We start from the raw sequence: 17,982 nt of genomic DNA on the forward strand, positions 1-17,982 counted from the left end.
ATATATATATATTTAATTTTACATAATAAGTTAATAGTTTTATTGCAGCTCAATTGGTAAAACCGCACGCGCGCAGAGAGAAGGTCCTGGGTTCAAGCCATGGAGAAGTCACTTTAAGGAGGAAATTATGTGGTGGCGACACGTGACATGTAGAGAGGTGAGGTGGCAGCACACGTGGAGGTGGTCCCCAGTGATGACGTGGCAATTGGTAGAAGTGTCATGTCGCATTTTATTTTATTTTTTAAAAAATCCGGTTGCGACGGATTAGTGACGGAAAATTTTTATTAGTAATTAGCGACGAAATTTCCGTCGCTAATCAATTAGCGACAAAGGAATTAGCGACAGAACAAATTCCGTCGCTAATTCGTTTCTGTCGCTAATTCCATAGTTAAATAAAAAATTCCGTCGCTAAAAGCATATCTTTTTGTAGCTCTCAATTTGTCTAAATCGATATTTGGAATCCATTTATTTTCTAAATATTTCTGAAGACTTGCGGTTGTTTTTAATTAAATCTTTTGGGACTCAAATGTCACTCCCCATGATTTTATGGGTTAATAAGGGTTATTTTTCTTTGGAAGTTTTAATGAAGGAACAAGTTTTTCTTTTTTCTTTTTCAACTCAATGTCTCCCCGGAGGTGTTAAAAAAGATGCAACGCCGCCTTACTCTATACTATCTCCGGTCCTTAATATAAGATCCTGTTTGACTTTTTGTTTGATCCTAATTATAAGACCCCAATCCATTTTTTCTCTCATATTTATGTATTTTTTTCCAAGATAGTCCTTCTAATAATGATAGTTCTAACCAATACACTTAATTAGTAAGGATATTTTAGGAATGACAACACTTATTTATTACAAATAACTAACTTAACTTACTTCCTTAATCTCCTCAAATAAGTCAACTGGGTCTTATAATTAGGACCGGAGGTAGTAGTATCTGGCAATCCAAAAGCCATATGCCACGTATGATTTTGCATAGGCATGACCATGTTTTATTGAGTTAAATGCCATTTTTGTCTTAGAAGCATTTGTAAAGGAACAAATAGGTATTCGAAACTTTCTTTCCAACTCAGATTTACAGGGGAGAAAAAATTGTGATCCCTCATCTTCTTGGCAATGGCTACACCCTCTTCATCAGAGACACCGCGTTTTCAAGGAAAAAGAGGCCCCTGGCTATTTCCTACCATTGCTTCCATCATCTTCGCCGGTAAACCCCCTCTCCTTTTCTCACTGGAAAAGGGCTCATGATTTGGCTTCCTGAGAAAATTGTATCCCCTCGTCGCTGCCATTGCTCTAGAGAAGCTATTTTATATTTCTTTAAAATTTCGATTACTTCATGCGAATCAGTGTTAGAATCAATAGTAACTCATGCCTACACTTTTATTGTCTTTGAAGTAAGAAATATAACAAAAGTTGTAATATTGCAATCAATGACTTTAATTAATGAAATAAATGAATACAAACATTTCTTCACTGAAACTTTTAGTGTTTAAAAGAATCAAATTAATAATTCAATCAAATAATTAATAAATTAGAAATAATATATCCACTAAACATCATCATCCTCAGATTCTGATTCTGGTTCTTGCATCTTCCAAGTACCATCGGGCTGTTGAGCCAATCCCTTGTTTGGATCAATCCTCCAAGCCTTGGGGATATTATACTTATCCTGCAAAGCACCCGTGCCTTTGTTCACAAGTGCTATATCCCTTTTAACCTCTAAATTAAATCCTCCTTTGCTCCCTTGTGTTCCTGCAACTCCATGCAAGTAAACCTCCAAATTATGCCAACTCTTCACATTCCCTGGTTGTTTTAAGAAGTTTGACTTTTGAGTCTCAATCATTAACTCTTGTCCTGCTTCTGCATAACCCCAGAATGGGTGCCTCGGAACAATATCTTTTTTGTTACGGATTCGTAGTATCCGAAGATCCTTTTGGCCTGAGGAAAACTCCTGGAAGTTTGAGTCTCCAACTCTAGGGCTTGCAAATACAATGGCTGTGACAGAACAAGCTTTGAGAGGTTCATTTTCTGGGATGTTACATCCATTTGTGACTATGTCCACTGCATTTAGTGTTGCAAGTGCTGCGCCTAAGCTGTGTCCAGTTACTGTTATGCTGATTTCCTCATCCTTATATTTCTTAACCAGTCTTGTAATCTCAGTTAGGACCTGCACAATGGGAGATCTTGAATATTAAATATTTGCTTTCATGAATAAAAAAAAGATATATGTAGTGATGGGTTTCTATCAGAGTCAGACACTGAAACATATGTATTATATATACCTGAGTTCTTGCACTGGTTTCGTTGAAGTCTGATTGTGATGAGTTAGTTGCTGTGTAAACGGAGTAAAAGCCTCGGTGAACTTTGCATTCAGAATCATCTCCAAAAATGTATGGAGCATAATTCAAACGAAACTGAAGATCTTTGATCCATTCCATGACCTGTTCAGTTCCTCTCCAAGCCACCACAATGTCCCTCCTCCCTAACACGGCTTTGCCTTCATCGGTGGCCACCGCGACATACCCTATCCAGTTTGATTCTTTGACATCGTCTAATATGTGAAACTCAAGCTCTGAGGTTGCATAGAGGAACTTTGTCACCTTATACTTGAAAGGATTTCCTTTTTCTAAACCCACTTTGGAAAAGAAATCTCTTTTACCATAACGGCTTCTTCTTGCATACTTGGATTCTATATCAGAGTTAAAAGCATCATAAGTAGCTTCAGCCATTTCTCCATAATGTATTATGTTCATACGAAGGTTGATGTCAAGTGGGTCTAGCAAACCCTTCCAATAATGTTGGCCACTAAGTTCTCTCCAGTTTGTTGCAATGCTTTCGGATCTGGCCATCTGCTTCTTCTCTTCCTCGAGTTGATCGGCCACCTTGTGGGAATTCATGGTTTTGCTTGCAAAGCTACCCATCTTCTTCTTCTTCTTTCTGTTCGCTGTTCTTCGAAGTAGAATGGTTTATGAAATACAATGAGGTTGATTTATGGTGAGGAAGCCTGTTTTTGCATGCTTTTATATATACTCGAAAACCTTGACCTCGTCGTTTTCTTTCATGTTCAAAGTTTTGCGCCTCATAAACTTTACTTGAAATTTCATTATACTCCTCCGGTCCTTAATATAGGACTCAATTGTTGAGTTGGCTTTGATCCTAAATATAAGACCCATTTCTCATATTTATCAATTTTCTCTAAATTATCCCTATAGATACTCCCTCAACCATAATCAAGTAGGAGAGGAAGAGTGGGTATTAAGAAAGATGATTATGGTCTTTTAGGACAAACGTGTCACATTTTTTACAATTAACTAACTTACCTAACTTCCTTAATATAATTAAATTAGTTAAATGGGTCTTATATTAAGGACCGGAGGAGTATTATTTTATTCGTAGTATTTTAGTACAAAGCGAATTAGCAGTTGACTATTAGGTACTTGTGTTTGGGGCGTGCAGATGTTATGTGTTTTTGTTTTTTTTTAACGCTTGTAGGGACTCAGGTTGATTTGGGTTTGGATATCAATCGTTATATGGACCAAAATTTAATATATGAATATACTTCTCTGGTCTTAGTTATAAAACACTTCCAGCATGTTTGACACAGATTAAGAAAAACCTTAAATTTCATTAACTTTCATTTAAAATTTTAATGACATTTCAACTTTATTCCTATTTAATATACATTATACTTTATTTAAACAAAGTCAACACAATAATAAATGAGGGGTAAAATTATATATCCACACAAGAAAATTTCTCTTCGTGTCATATATATAATACCAAAAAATGTCTTATCTCTCTATCCTATAAATAAGACCAGAGGAGTAAACAATAAAAGGCATTAAGACTCACAATATTTATATAGTATGGTTCATCTTAAATTCTACTAGCTCAATCTTTAATATAAGAACTAGACAAAAGGCTCACTTTGATTTTAAATATAAAACCTTAATTCATTTTGTCTCCTAAATTTATAATTTCCTTCCCAAATAACCCTATTGATTGTAAAGATCAAGGGGTTCTATTAAATGGGTAATTATAATGCACATGAGAAAAGTCAAAACCCATTTATTACAAATAAATATCTTAACTATCTTCTTTAATATCTTTAAATTAATTGTCCAGCTCTTATATTAAGAATTTGAGATAGTGTGTTGAAGCATGCAACGAATATCATTTCTCTTTTTGGAGAGTTCTAGGTTTCGCATGATTGATCCGAATACGTGGGAATGATTAGACGATCTCATCCTTCATGCTCCATTGGTGTTTTTTGAATTCGTAAATACTTCGCTTTGATAATTATACGATTTTTCCATGAAATGGAATGTAATTGATGTGACAGTATTAGACTGTTAGGTTTTACATTCTGTGATGGTCCGCGCGAGGCCAGTTATAAGCTAGTTGGACTGTTAGATTTCATTGGAGCATTGTAGCCACCTTGGTTTCGTTTAGTCGTTTCCCTTTTTTTAATCGATACGATTCAAGGGGAAGAAAGTTTAATTCCTTTATCTTGCATGATATGGAAGATATAGTGGCCGTGTGGCCCATATGCTAGTTCAAAATAAGTAACGTGAAGTTGATAGTTATGGAACGTGTCGCGCAAAATGTTATATTAATGGAAATGGTAATGTCAAATTAATTAGTGGACAATTCAAATTATTAATGAAGTTATTTGTGCCTACTTTGACCAAATTAAAGTTTTGATCAGCAAATCATTTTATGAGATAATTGTAATTGCAAGTCTTCATACCTATAGTTTACTACTACCTCCAATTTTTAATATAAAAGTTAGTTTAACTTTTAATTTGGTCCTAAATATATGACTCCAATCCATTTTGTCTCTTAAATTTATCTTTTTTTTTAAGATAGTTCTTGTAATAGTTGAATGTATTAAAGTTTTATCGAATGATAATTCTAACTAATACACATGATTAGCAAAGGTATTTTTAGGGAAACAATACTAATTTATTATAAATAACTAACTTAACTAATTTTCTTAATCTACTTAAATTAGTCAATTAGCCTTTATACTGAGAATCAAAAGTAGTACTTTCAAATCGCTCGGTGGCTGTCCTTGGACATCTATTTTAATATTTTCAAGTTGCTCGGTGGGTCTAGTTGGACATCTGTTTTATCTGGCTTAAAAAATTTAACAATTAGTGCGGCTTAAAGTACTGTATGATTAAGGACCAGAGGCTTATTGCCAAAGCAATCTGAATCATTTCTTTGTCTTTCCAGGGATACAGCGTACTCGTTTTAGGCCCTGATCTTCTAACAGGGATTAAGTACCCGAGCAACAGACTAATTCGAATTGGAGGACACAGATTAAAGGGTTAGCTCTTCTGCCTGTATATGCGTTTTCCGAAAATTAAACTTATATTCCCATTCTTTTGCGAAGCGTTAGCCGCTTATCACTGCACCAAATATTTGCTCGTCAATTTGAGTTTTTAGTATTAACGCTGGTCCTAATTATTAAACATTGTTTGTATACTATAAACGAGATCTTATAATATACAAACAAGGTAGTACACATTCACAAAATAATGCTTTAAAAGGGATAGTTTTACAAAAGAAAATTTGGCTGATATGGAACGAATCTAAAATCATAATTATATTCGTACAATTTTTGCCATTATGTTTCCTCGAATTCACTCTATACTTAGTTTTGGAAATGTGGAGTATATTAATTATGACAAGGAGAAAGTGAAAGCGAGATGAAAAATATAACAAGAAAAAAATTGAAAAAACAGGAAAACAAATCAAATAGAATGCTTTCATCAACATGATATTAGGAAGATTAGAGATCTCTTCACGCTCTCGAGTTTCGACTTTCAACCATGTCTTCACGAATGCTTTTCATGAAGATTAGTTCTCTTTTCTATCTTTACTGTGGCCTTGCATTAAAGAAAAAACTAAATTTTGGTATAATTTTTATCACAGTGAACAATATTATATTCCGTTAAATATTTCAAAATATTGTTCATTTTTGTAATTAAAATCATATTAAATTTTTTTTAAAAAATTGAAACTATTAAATTTCCCTCAAATGATGGAATGTCTGGTTTATCTACCTTAACAATCGAAGAATGAGCAATTAGCGCCAACGTTTTCATGGGGAAACTAACGGTATCTGACCCCACAATTCCCTTTCGTTTTTGTCGTTCAACGCCAACGTTTTCATGACAGCCGCGTTATGTCACGCCAGTTTCTCTCCAAACCAACCCTCCATGTCAAGCTCGCATGAGGATGAAATCGCCCTCAAAAACCTTGGTGACCCTCATTAAACCCAAGCCTCTCTTTGTCCTCTTTTTGTTATACCGATTAGATTATGCAACAAATGATTTCCTTGTGCTTCATGGTTATGAAGAGAGGAAAATTGGAGGAAATGAGAGGATAAGAGAAGGAGTGGAAGCTTGAGTTGAAGGTGCTATTAGAGGAAACAAATAGGCATGAATTGATGTTATAGCTGAGGTAAATTTTTTCCTCTCCTTGGGCATCAGGTCTTGCTTCTGTTTAAGGTGCCATTTAGTGCCATTTTCCTTTCTGATTTTAGGCTATGATAAATACAGCAGATTGAAGGATAAATGGTTGGGAGAAAAGGTTTTTAAAAATGCAGTTACTGGACTAAAGGAAAACTCACTCTCATGCTTGCAGGATTTGCTCGCACTCTAAGGGGAGGTTTGAGGTCTATTAAGCTTGTAAGTTCTGTCCAAAAATCAGCAGCTGATGATACAATAAGGGGCATGACTGGGCGATCAATATTCTGAATTTTAAAGATATCTTTCTTGCTCCATTTTGATAGATGATTGAGGGGCTAGAAAATCTTTTTTGATGATTATTTCTTCGTTGTAAAGTCTTCTACGAGTTGGATTTTAATGATGAAAATTTGTGATTTCAATTGGAGGAAAACATAGATTCACATGTTGCAAGTACTCCATATTCTCTCTTTAAAGAATGAAGTCAGTTAGAGTGGGATGGCCATAAAAAAGAAAGTTATAGTGGATTGTGAATTTTGGGGACTTAATTTGCTTGTGAGTGATGATATTTAGTTGTGATTAAGAAATGAGTTGAAGCATTATTATTATTTTTTTTTTAAGAAGTACTATGTGCAGCAAACGGGGATATACAAGTACAGCATTTAAACCCTCGTAAGATCCTGGTTAGTTTGAGGGTAAAGAAGTTACCATATGAAGTATCTGATTAAGTGTGATAGACCGGTTGTTAGTCTGTGCACTTTGGGACAGTGCTGAAACTTAATTTAGAACAAGCTATCCACATCCTGAAATCAAGGATCTATCTGCTGCAGATGGCTTATGAAAGGCCTCATTGTCAGAGTAAGCATTTAGAGTTGTGGCGCCAACACTAACACAATAGGACTCACAAGGAGAAGAGTCTAACACAAATAGGACTCACAAAGAGTAGAGGTTCATCTTGAGCTGAGGTTACAGAGCCATGGCACTAGTAAATAATGTTTAGTTTGCTTCAGACGGAAATTTAGCTCTCCAAGACTTGATGCTGTCAGGTGTAGATACCCAACTTAGAAGGAAGAGTATAGTGTTAGAGAGATGATCAGTTAATGGCAAAGAAGTGAGGTGGAGTGATTAAGGAACAAAGTTCAAATTTCCCCCTGATCTGTCAATTTATTGAAGATAGATATTCCATCATTTATTTAGGGTTGTATATTTATATAAGTATACTCCTCCGTCCTAATTATAAGACCCAATTGACTTATTTTGAGGAGATTAAGGAAGTAAGTTAGTTGGTTATTTATAATAAATAAGTGTTGTCATTCCTAGAATATCCTTGCTAATTAAGTATATTGGCTAAAACTATCATTATTAGAAGGATTATCTTGGGAAAAAATGTATAAATATAAGAGACAAAATGGATTGGGTCTTATAATTAGGACCAAATAAAAAGTCAAATTGGGTCTTATAATAAGGACCGGAGGAGTACAATGACAATGAAGCTAGGCTTTATGTTTTGCTGGTAAATTTGATCAAGGGGACTAGTTTAAGGGTGTAATAATTAATGATCGGAAAATTGTGCATAAATGGAAATGTTTACTCCATTCTCATGTTTGGACACCGTAAATGACCAATTATGACTTAATTCTGCAGTGATTTTGGTTTGACTTCTTTCATAGGCTGGTTGTAATACAATAAAATTCAAGTCAATGTTTTAGAGTTCAAATTGTGAAAATCTGGAATAACGATTGAAATGGACTAATTAGTACAAGTTCATATATTACTAAGCTTACTTCTATTGGAGTAATTTTTTCTTCCCTGTAAGATTGTCATATTAAATACTGAAATGGATTAATTAGGTACTGACAAGTTGTTGACCATGCAAATATCAATATTTTCATTTTTTTGGGCGAAAAGTATTAATATTCTCATGGACATCTGCAAAAGATAGTCAATCTTCACAGACCATATATGCACATATGGAAGTGTTACTCCCAAACGGGACAAAACAAAAACTTGAATTTGTAAGCCACAGGTTAAATGATGACAACATATATTAACAGAACACAAAGAATGGTTTTGCAACAAAATGCAAAACAACATATACAGACACCATATACATCTATGAACAAAAGTAAAAAATAAAAAATATTAGAGACTTGATATATATCTATAGCAGTAACCCTTTATGCACAGACCCTATTATATGCATCTATAGCTGGGACCATATACACAAACCCTAATGCATAATGTACCAGTGACCACATATACAGAAAGCGTATCGTTGGCAGATAAAATCATCTTCCTCAGAATCTGGATCCTGCATCTTCCAAGTACCATCAGGTTGTTGTACCAATCCCTTGTTTTGGTCTATCCTCCATGCCTTGGGAATATGGTACTCATCCTTCAAAACACCCAAGTTCTTGTTCACAAGTGCGATGTCCCTATTAACCTCTAACTTGAATCCTCCTTTCTTCCCTTGTGTTCCAGCAACCCCATGCAAATAAACTTCCAAATTATGCCAAACTTTCACACCCCTTGAATGCTTTAGAAAGTTGGATTTCAGAGTATCAATTTCCAGCTCCTCTCCGACATCTGCATAATGCAAAATAGGTAGCCTAGGTACAATATCTTCTTTATTCCGAATGCGTAGTGTCCGGAGATCCTTTTGAGCAGAGAAAAACTTATGAAACTGTGAATCTCCAACCCGTGGACTGGCAAATACAACTGCTATAACTGGGCAGGCTTTCTGAGATTCATCTTCTTGGATGTTAAAGCCATTGCTGACTATATCTACTGCATTTGGTGTTGCCAATGCAGCACCTAAACTATGACCTGTCACTGTTACGCTGATTTCTTCACCTTTGAATTTACGCAGGAGTCTTTTGATCTCAGTTAAGACCTGCACAAAATTAAGAGTCCAAAAAACTGCAATAAGTTTAGGCTCTAAATAAAATGTAGTATCTGAAATTATAAAACTCAACTATGTACAGTCTAGCCTATGAAATAACAAAAAGAATAGTCTTTTATTACATGTTTGAATTTATTTTAACTTTTTTTGACATTGCGGAATGTTCATGTAAATTAATAAATTATAATAACAGTGATTACCTGGGTTTGCACGCTTGTTCTGTTGAAGAATACTGGGTTTGTTGTTGTGTAAATGGAATAAAACCTTGATGCACTTTACACTTGGCTTCATGACCAAAAATACATGGAGCGTCACCAAGGAAGAACTGAAAATCCTTAATCCATTCCATGATTTGGTCAGTTCCTCTCCAAGCAATCACAATGTCCCTCCTCCCTAACATAGCTTTGCCTTCGTCAGTAGCCACAGAAACATACCCAATCCAATTCGATTCTTCAACATCACCATATATAGGAACATCAATCTCTACAGTTGCATATAGGAACTTTGTTACCTCATACTTGAAGGGATTCCCATTCTCCAAACCCACCCTGGAGAAGAAATCTCTTTTCCCATAACGACACCTTCTGGCATATTTGGATGTTTTATCAGAGATAAAAGCATCGTAAGTAGCTTGAGCCATTTCTCCATAGTGTATTATATATCTTCGAAGATCAACATCAAGTGGGTCAAGCAGACCCTTCCAGTGATTTTCACCACTGAGTTCTCTCCAATTAGCAGCAATGTTGCTTCTTGGCCTGATAATCTTCTTCTCCTCTACAAGTTGATCAACCACCTTCTGAGGATGACAGCTTTTACTGCTAACGCAGCCCATCTTCTTTTTCTTCTTCTTCTTCTTCTTATTTTTCTTCTTCTTCTTGTTGCTCTTGGTGTGTCTGAAATGAACTGGTCTGTGAAGTGTAATTTGATTTATGATGGGAAGGACTGGTTTTGCATTCCTATATACTTGGAATATGGATGACGTTGCACTCCTGTTTGGAAAAGCATTTCCATTTACTGTGTCTGTGTTTGTTAATTGATTTACGAAGATGTTTCCTATTTTGTAATTTTTTAATTGATTTACTAAATTATTTCCTAATTGATTCACTAAATTGTTTCCTAGTTTGTCAGTCCCAGTATGCTTACTGGGTTTTTTTCCTAATTGGGCGTACTGATCACTGATAAGTTTTAAATAAAATATAATAAAATAAAAAAATAAATATTAATATATTAATAATGAATCGATAACTTTTATTATCAGCATGTAATTATATTTTGTCTTCCACATTTTATTTAGCAACATTGCTGTTTAATAATGAATGCTTTTTTTGTTTTGTCAACAATAATGAACGATTTTAAACTTGTTCAACGAATTCCTTAGTGAAAAATGAAACAAATTTTTGTTATTCTCCTCAATCGTCCGGGGCTTGAGTTGGACCTTTTGTTTTGCAAATTGGTTTTGTAATATCCCAATTTTGTTTCGTGGTAATGAAGTCCAGTGAGAATTAGCCGTTAATTTGATTATGACCGTTGGGAAATTGGGCCGTTAGGGATGTATTGGGCCTTATTCTTTGTGCCTTTATTAGGCCCGACTGCGTTGGAAGAAAATGAATACCCAATTCAATATACTGTTCTTAACTCTACATTAATACTATTTTTTTAAACTTATAAGAAAATTTAAAAATTATATTTTTGTATACTTTTATAAATATTTTATACATATTATATTAGATATATTAAATATAATTCAAAATTAATTTTGCAAATGTTACTTTTCTTTTTTAATTCATTTTTAAGTACATGTGTTTGTAAATAGACGTCAACATTAACTGCCAGAAATTAATTAAAATGATAAATCCAAAAATTTAATTTTTATAAAAAAATTTCTTCAAAATTTTAAGCATGATAATATTTTAACAGCCAGTATATGTATAATTTTCATTTTCAAAGATTTTTCCACTACGCTTGATGATAAAAGATTTGCTTTAATAGTAACTTTGTTTGTGATAGATCGTTAAAACATTTCACTTTTAGAAATTTTGAATATGAGTATAGGAACTTGGTAATTAACTGACATTTTTATCAATGTTTTAAAAGCACCGAACGTAATAATTAGATAACTATTTAATAAATATCATATATATATGATAATTATATATAATAAACTTTTAATGAATCTAATTTTTAATCTAATAATATCACAATATGAGAAAATTTAAAATATAAAAATAAAGATATGCTAACAAAAATTATGAACTTTTGATCGCTTTGCCTTTATTTGGTTATGATATTACCTCTCTTTTATGTTTAAAATAATATAATTTTTTTAATATATTAATTTGCAATTTAACCATAACAGAAGATAAAAAATAAATAATTATTATTGAAGTTGTAGTAAAAAAAAATACGGGCTATATTTTCAAGTGATTATGCTCTAGAGGACTTAATTAAAAAAAAGTTGAAAATGTGTAAACTAATTGGAAAAGTTATGTTAATATTTTTCTGCTTTATATATTTTGAATTTCGAAGCTCATTTATGTGGCTTTTGAAATTGACTCCCTATCTCTTCATATTTTTTCACATCTCAATGCAACTCTTTCATTTAGCCGTTGCATAATAGCTCTGGTATATTGCATCTTAACACTTGAACAATTGCCATCCCTAACCATTCCAGTCTCCACAACCTTCATCTTCTGATCTCCTTCCCCTTGTTCCCCCTTAATTGTACGTCTAAATCGATACTTGGAACTCATTTATTTTTATAAATATTTCTGAAGTCTTGAATGTTTTTAACTAAACTTTTGGGACTTAAATGTCATTCCTCATGATTTTATGGGTTCAGGGTTATTTTTCCTCGGAAGTTTTAGTGAAGGAACTGTAGGTATTTGAATTTTCTTTTTCCCAATTCAATGTCTCCCCTGAGGTGTTCAAAATGATGCAATGTGGCCTTACTCTAGTAGCAACCCAAACAGATGTCTGCAACATTGAACCTTATGCCACATATGATTTTGCATAGGCGTGACCATGCTTTCTTCTTTGAGTTAAATGCCACTTTTGTCTTAGAAGTATTTGTAAAGGAACAACATGTATTCGAAAGTTTTTTTTTTTTTCCCCAACTCAGATTTATAGGGGAGAAAAAATTGTGACCCCTCACCTTCTTGGCAATGGCCCCTTGCTACTTCCTCCCATTGCTTCCACCACCTTCGCCGGTAAAACCCCTCTCCTTGTCTCACTAGAAAAGGGGACATGGTTGTGGCTTCCCTGAGAAAACTGCATCCCCTGGTCACTGCCGTTGCTCTAGAGAAGCTATTTTATATTCCTTTAAAATTTCGATTACTTCATTCATGCGGATCAGTTTTAGAATCAATAGTAACTCATGCATACACTTTTATTGTCTTTGAAGTGAGAAATATAACAGAAGTTTTAATATTGCAATCAATGAATTTAATAAATGAAATAAATGAATACAAATATGTCTCCACTGAAACATTTAGACTGTTTAAAAGAATCAAGTTAATAATTCAATCAATTAATAAATTAGAAAGAATATATCTGCTAAACATCATCATCCTCAGATTCTGATTCTGATTCTTGCATCTTCCAAGTACCATCTGGCTGTTGAGCCAATCCCTTGTTTGGATGAATCCTCCACGCCTTTGGGATATTATACTCATCCTTCAAAGCACCCATGCCTTTGTTCACAAGTGCAATGTCCCCTTTAACCTCTAAATTAAATCCTCCTTTGCTCCTTTGTGTTCCTGCAACTCCATGCAAGTAAACCTCCAAATTATGCCAACTCTCCACATTCCCTGGTTGTTTTAAGAAGTTTGACTTTTGAGTATCAATCATTAACTCTTGTCCTACTTCTGCATAACCCCAGGAGGGATGCCTCGGAATAATATCTTTTTTGTTACGGATTCGTAGTATCCGAAGATCCATTTGGTCTGAGGAAAACTCCTGGAAGTCTGAGTCCCAAACTCTAGGGCTAGCAAATACAATGGCTGTGACAGGACAAGCTTTGAGATGTTCATTTTCTGGGATGTTACATCCATTTGTGACTATGTCCACTGCATTTAGTGTTGCAAGTGTTGCGCCTAAGCCGTGTCCAGTTACTGTTATGCTGATTTCCTCATGCTTATATTTATTAACCAGTCTTGTAACCTCAGTTAGGACCTGCACAATGAGAGATCATGAATATTAAATATTTGCTTTCATGAATAAGATCAGATATATATAGTGATGGGTTTCTGTCACAGTCAGATTCTGAAACATATGCATTATACTTGAGTTCTTGCACTGGTTTGGTTGAAATCTAATTGTGATGGGTTAGTTGTTGTGTAAACAGAGTAAAAGCCTCGGTGTACTTTGCATTCGGAATCATCTCCAAAAGTGTATGCAGCATAATTCAAACGGAACTGAAGATCTTTGATCCATTCCATGGCCTGTTCAGTTCCTCTCCAAGCCACCACAATGTCTCTCCTCCCTAACACGGCTTTGCCTTCATCGGTGGCCACCGCGACATACCCCATCCAGTTTGATTCTTCGACATCGTCTAATATGTGAAACTCTAGCTCTGAGGTTGCATAGAGGAACTTTGTCACCTTATACTAAGGATTTCCATTTTCTAAACCCACTTTGGTAAAGAAATCTCTATTTCCATAACGGCTTCTTCTTGCATACTTGGATTCTGTATCAGAGTTAAAAGCATCGTAAGTAGCTTCAGCCATTTCTCCATAATGTATTATGTACATACGAAGGTTGATGCCAAGTGGGTCTAGCAAACCCTTCCCACTAAGTTCTCTCCAGTTTGTCGCAATGCTTCCAGGTCTGGCCATTTTGCTATTTCTCTTCTTTGAGTTGATCGGCCACCTTTTGAGAATTCATGGTCTTGCTTGTAAAGCTACCCATCTTCTTCTTCTGCTTCTGCTTCTCCTTCTTCTTCTTCCTCCTTTTGTTCGCCGTTCTTTGAAATAAAGTGATTTATGAAATGCCATGAGGTTGATCTATGATGAGCCTGTTTTTGCATGCTTATATACTCGAAAACCCTGACGTCGTCCTTTTCTTGCATGATGAAAGTTTTTCGCCTCATTAAAACTTAGGTTGAAAAGTACTATAGTTGCCTTCTGAAAAAATCATGCATATTATTTCTGTTCAGACTGCCAGCTTTTGAACTTTATTATTTTATTCTTACTATTTTGGTACAAAGGGAATTAACAGTTGACTATTAGGTACTTTGTTTGCGGCGTGCAGATATCCTGTTTTTTTAACGCTTGTCTGGTTGATTTGGGTTTGGATATCAATTGTTGTGCAAAATTTAATATATGAATATACACAATAAAAGGCATTGAGATCAGACTCACAGTATCTGTATTGTCTGGTTCATCTTAAATTCTACTAGCTCAATCTTTAATATAAGACCTAGAGAAAGGCTCACTTTAGATCTATTTCCATGAATGACTGGCCTCCGATCCCCTCGATATTTATTTTCCACCTAAAGCTGTCCCAGGCAGGAAATTTCTCTCCAAAAGCAGCGAAATGGAGCAAGACATAAAAATGGAAAAAGAAAGTCAGTCGCAGGCAGGAAATTTCTCTCCAAAAGCAGCGAAATGAAGCAAGAAATAAAAACGGAAAAAGAAAGTCTGTCCCAAGCGGGAAATTTCTCTCCAAAAGCAGCGAAATGAAGCAAGACATAAAAATGGAAAAAGAAAGTCAAACAACAGGAATCCAGCAGACAAGACAAGAAAAGCTACCTGTCAAGGGGTTACATTAAAGGGGTAGTTCCAATATACTCATTTGGTGCTATTTAAAAAGCAGAGAGAAGAAAATTTTTAGTCTTATTTAATGGATAGAGAGAAATTTTTTTAATATAAATATATAATTTTACCTTTCATTTATCATTGTGTTAACTTTGTTTTCAAGAAGTATAATATATATTAAATAAGGATAAAGTTGAAAAATTGTTAAATTTTAAAAAAAAGTTAATGAAGTTTAAGATTTTCTTTGATTTGTGTGAAACATATTGAAAATGACTTATAAATAGAATCAAAAGAGTACAACATGATTAGCAAAAGTATTTCGAAAAATTCAAAGGCCATTTATTGTAAATAACTTAATTAACTAACTTTCTTAATATTTTTAAATTTACTCTAGCTCTTATATTATGAATCGGGCATAATATGTCAAAGCATGCAATGAATATCATTTCTATTTTTTGAGAATTCTGGGTTTCGCATGATTGATCCGAGTATATATGGAAATTATTAGACAACCTGATCCTGCATGATCCATTGGCGTTTTTCGAATTCGTAATTTTTTTCGCTTTGACAATTATGCGATTTTTCTGAGAAATAGAATGTAAATGATGTGACAATTATTAGACTGTTAGGTTTTATACTTCGTGATGGTCCGTACGAGGCTACTAAACTAGTTGGACTGCTAGATTTCATTGGAGCAGTGCAGCCACCTTGGTTTCGTTTAATCATTTCCAATATCAGCTAGCATCTTGTTTGGACATGGAATATTTAACCAATATAATTCAAAGAATATGTTCTGCTTATTCTTTTTTTTGTTTTCATTGATTATTTATGGGGAGGAAAGCTTAGTTCCTTTATCTAGCACAATATGGAAGATTTAGGGGGCATGCTGCCCCTGCATGTTCAAAATAAGCAACTCTTGAAGTGGATAATTATGCAAAACGTTATATGAATGGAAGATGGTAATGTTACCTTAATTAGTTGACAATTCAAATTATTAATGGAAATATTTGTGCCCATTTTGACCCTAGTTTTGATCAGTAAATCATTTCGTTAGGTAGCTGCAATTGTAAATCGTCAATCCTATAATTTAACACTACCTCTGATACTTAATATAAAAGCTAGTTTGACTCTCAATTTAGCTCTAAATACAATACTACAATCCATTTTGTCTTTTATATTTATCTATTTTTTTCAAAGTAATCTTTATAGTAGTTGCACATATTAAAAATTCTATCAAATGATACATGATTAGTAAGGGTATTCTAGAAAAGACTACCTATTTATTATAAATAATTAACTTAACAACTTTCTTAATCTATCCAAAGCAGTTAACTAACTCTTATACTACCTCCGGTCCTTAATATAAGACCCTATTTGACTTTTATTTTGGTTCTAAATATAAGACCCCAATCCATTTTGTCTCTCATTTATTTTTTTTTCCCAAAGTAACCCTTCTAATTATAAGAGTTCTAGTCAATACACTTGATAAGTAAGGATATTTTAGAAAAAATAACATATATTTAGGACAAATAACTAACTCAACTTACTTCCTTAATCTCTTCAAATTAGTCAACTGGCTCTTACAATTAGGACCGGAGATAGTATTAGAGACCGGAGGTAATAATTTCAAATTGCTCAGTGGGTCTAGTTGGACATCAAACCCCACCCACCAATTTCCTCAAATAATTTCCCATGGCAAAAAAAAATTCTGCCGCAAAAAGACCTTTGTCAGCGGCCGATGCTTGAGTTGGTGACCTATTGCTATCGTGGTCTCCGGCGAGGGGTTAAACCTTTTACCAAAAAAAAATATAAAGGGACATTTTTTTCTTTTTTTTTAATTTCAAAATTTTAATTTGGGTTTAGTTTCCTCTCTATCATTTCTAACTCTTAGGTGCCTAAATTGAAAAATTACAATTTCAGGGTTTTTTTTTATTTTCCCAATGATAGAATGTCCGGTTTATCTACCTTAACAAATGAATAATGAGCGATTAGCGCCAACGTTTTCTTGGGGAAGAATAACGGTATTTGACCCCACAATTCCGTTTGTCGTATAACGGCAACGTTTTCATGACAGCTGCGTTATGTCACTCCAGTTTCTCTCCAAGCCAAAGCTCCATGTCAGGTTGAACCCGCCTCCCCTCCTCTGCCCCATTCATTACCATTGGATCAAATCTCAATGGTTCAGATTTAATGTTTTAAAAAAAATTGTTTTTTTAACCAAAAAATATTTAATTTTACTTAAAAAGTACATAAATAAAGCTGAACTGTTTAGAACTATATATTATTAGAAAGTATATATTTTTCTTGTGGATTGTTCCGATCAAATTTTAGCAATTTAGATTTATTTATGCATATTTTAAATAAAATTAAAATTTTTTTGATAAAAATCATAATATTTCTTCAAAACATTAAATCTGGACCATTGAGGTTTGATCCAATGGTGATGAAAGAAGTAGAGGAGGGGAAGGGTAAAGGAGAGAAGTCATGTTCATGTCAAGCTTGCATGAGGATAAAATCGCCCTCAAAAACCTTGCTGACCCTCCTTAAACCCAACCCTCTCTTCGTCCTGTTCTTGTTATACCGGTTAGATTATGTAGTAAGTGACTTCCTTGTGTTTCATGGTTATGAAGGACGGAAAATCGGAGGGAGGTGATGAGAGGATAAGAGGAGTGGAAGCTTGAATTGAGGGTGCTATTAGAGGAAACAAGGGGGGAACGAGTTGATGTTATAGCTTTAGGGTAAATTTTTCTCTCTCCTTGCGCGTTATTCAGGGAGCCATTTACTGCCCTTTTCTTTGTTCATTTTGGGTTATAATAAATGCAATAGATTGAAGGATTTTTTTTTGGTCATG

The 17,982-nt window shown here is 34.2% G+C and overlaps 1 protein-coding gene and 2 pseudogenes across 1 annotated transcript; all 3 read right to left on the reverse strand.

Annotated features, from left to right (window-relative positions):
• Positions 1-1,549: 1,549 nt before the first annotated feature.
• LOC114743511 (phospholipase A1-IIgamma-like) lies at positions 1,550-2,921 on the reverse strand. The gene is made up of 2 exons (XM_028931721.1): positions 2,283-2,921; positions 1,550-2,167 (listed from the first exon to the last, which is right to left on the reverse strand). The coding sequence occupies exons 1-2, from the start codon at positions 2,919-2,921 to the stop codon at positions 1,550-1,552; spliced, it is 1,257 nt and encodes a 418-aa protein (XP_028787554.1).
• Positions 2,922-8,706: 5,785 nt separating this feature from the next.
• Positions 8,707-10,210, reverse strand: LOC114743512 (phospholipase A1-II 4-like; annotated as a pseudogene).
• Positions 10,211-12,930: 2,720 nt separating this feature from the next.
• Positions 12,931-14,210, reverse strand: LOC114743513 (phospholipase A1-IIgamma-like; annotated as a pseudogene).
• Between the last annotated feature and the right edge of the window lie 3,772 nt (positions 14,211-17,982).

The sequence above is a fragment of the Neltuma alba genome, unplaced genomic scaffold, assembly GCF_004799145.2.
Source record: "Neltuma alba isolate B1F8T4 unplaced genomic scaffold, ASM479914v2 tig00004040_pilon, whole genome shotgun sequence".
Taxonomy (NCBI): domain Eukaryota; kingdom Viridiplantae; phylum Streptophyta; class Magnoliopsida; order Fabales; family Fabaceae; genus Neltuma; species Neltuma alba.

Excerpts from the sequence above, each read along its gene's own strand:
- LOC114743511 (XM_028931721.1), bottom strand. The coding sequence starts at position 2,921 with ATGGGTAGCTTTGCAAGCAAAACCATGAATTCCCACAAGGTGGCCGAT. Across the intron at positions 2,168-2,282 it reads AAACCAGTGCAAGAACTCAG|GTCCTAACTGAGATTACAAG; the intron begins GTATATATAATA and ends CCCATTGTGCAG.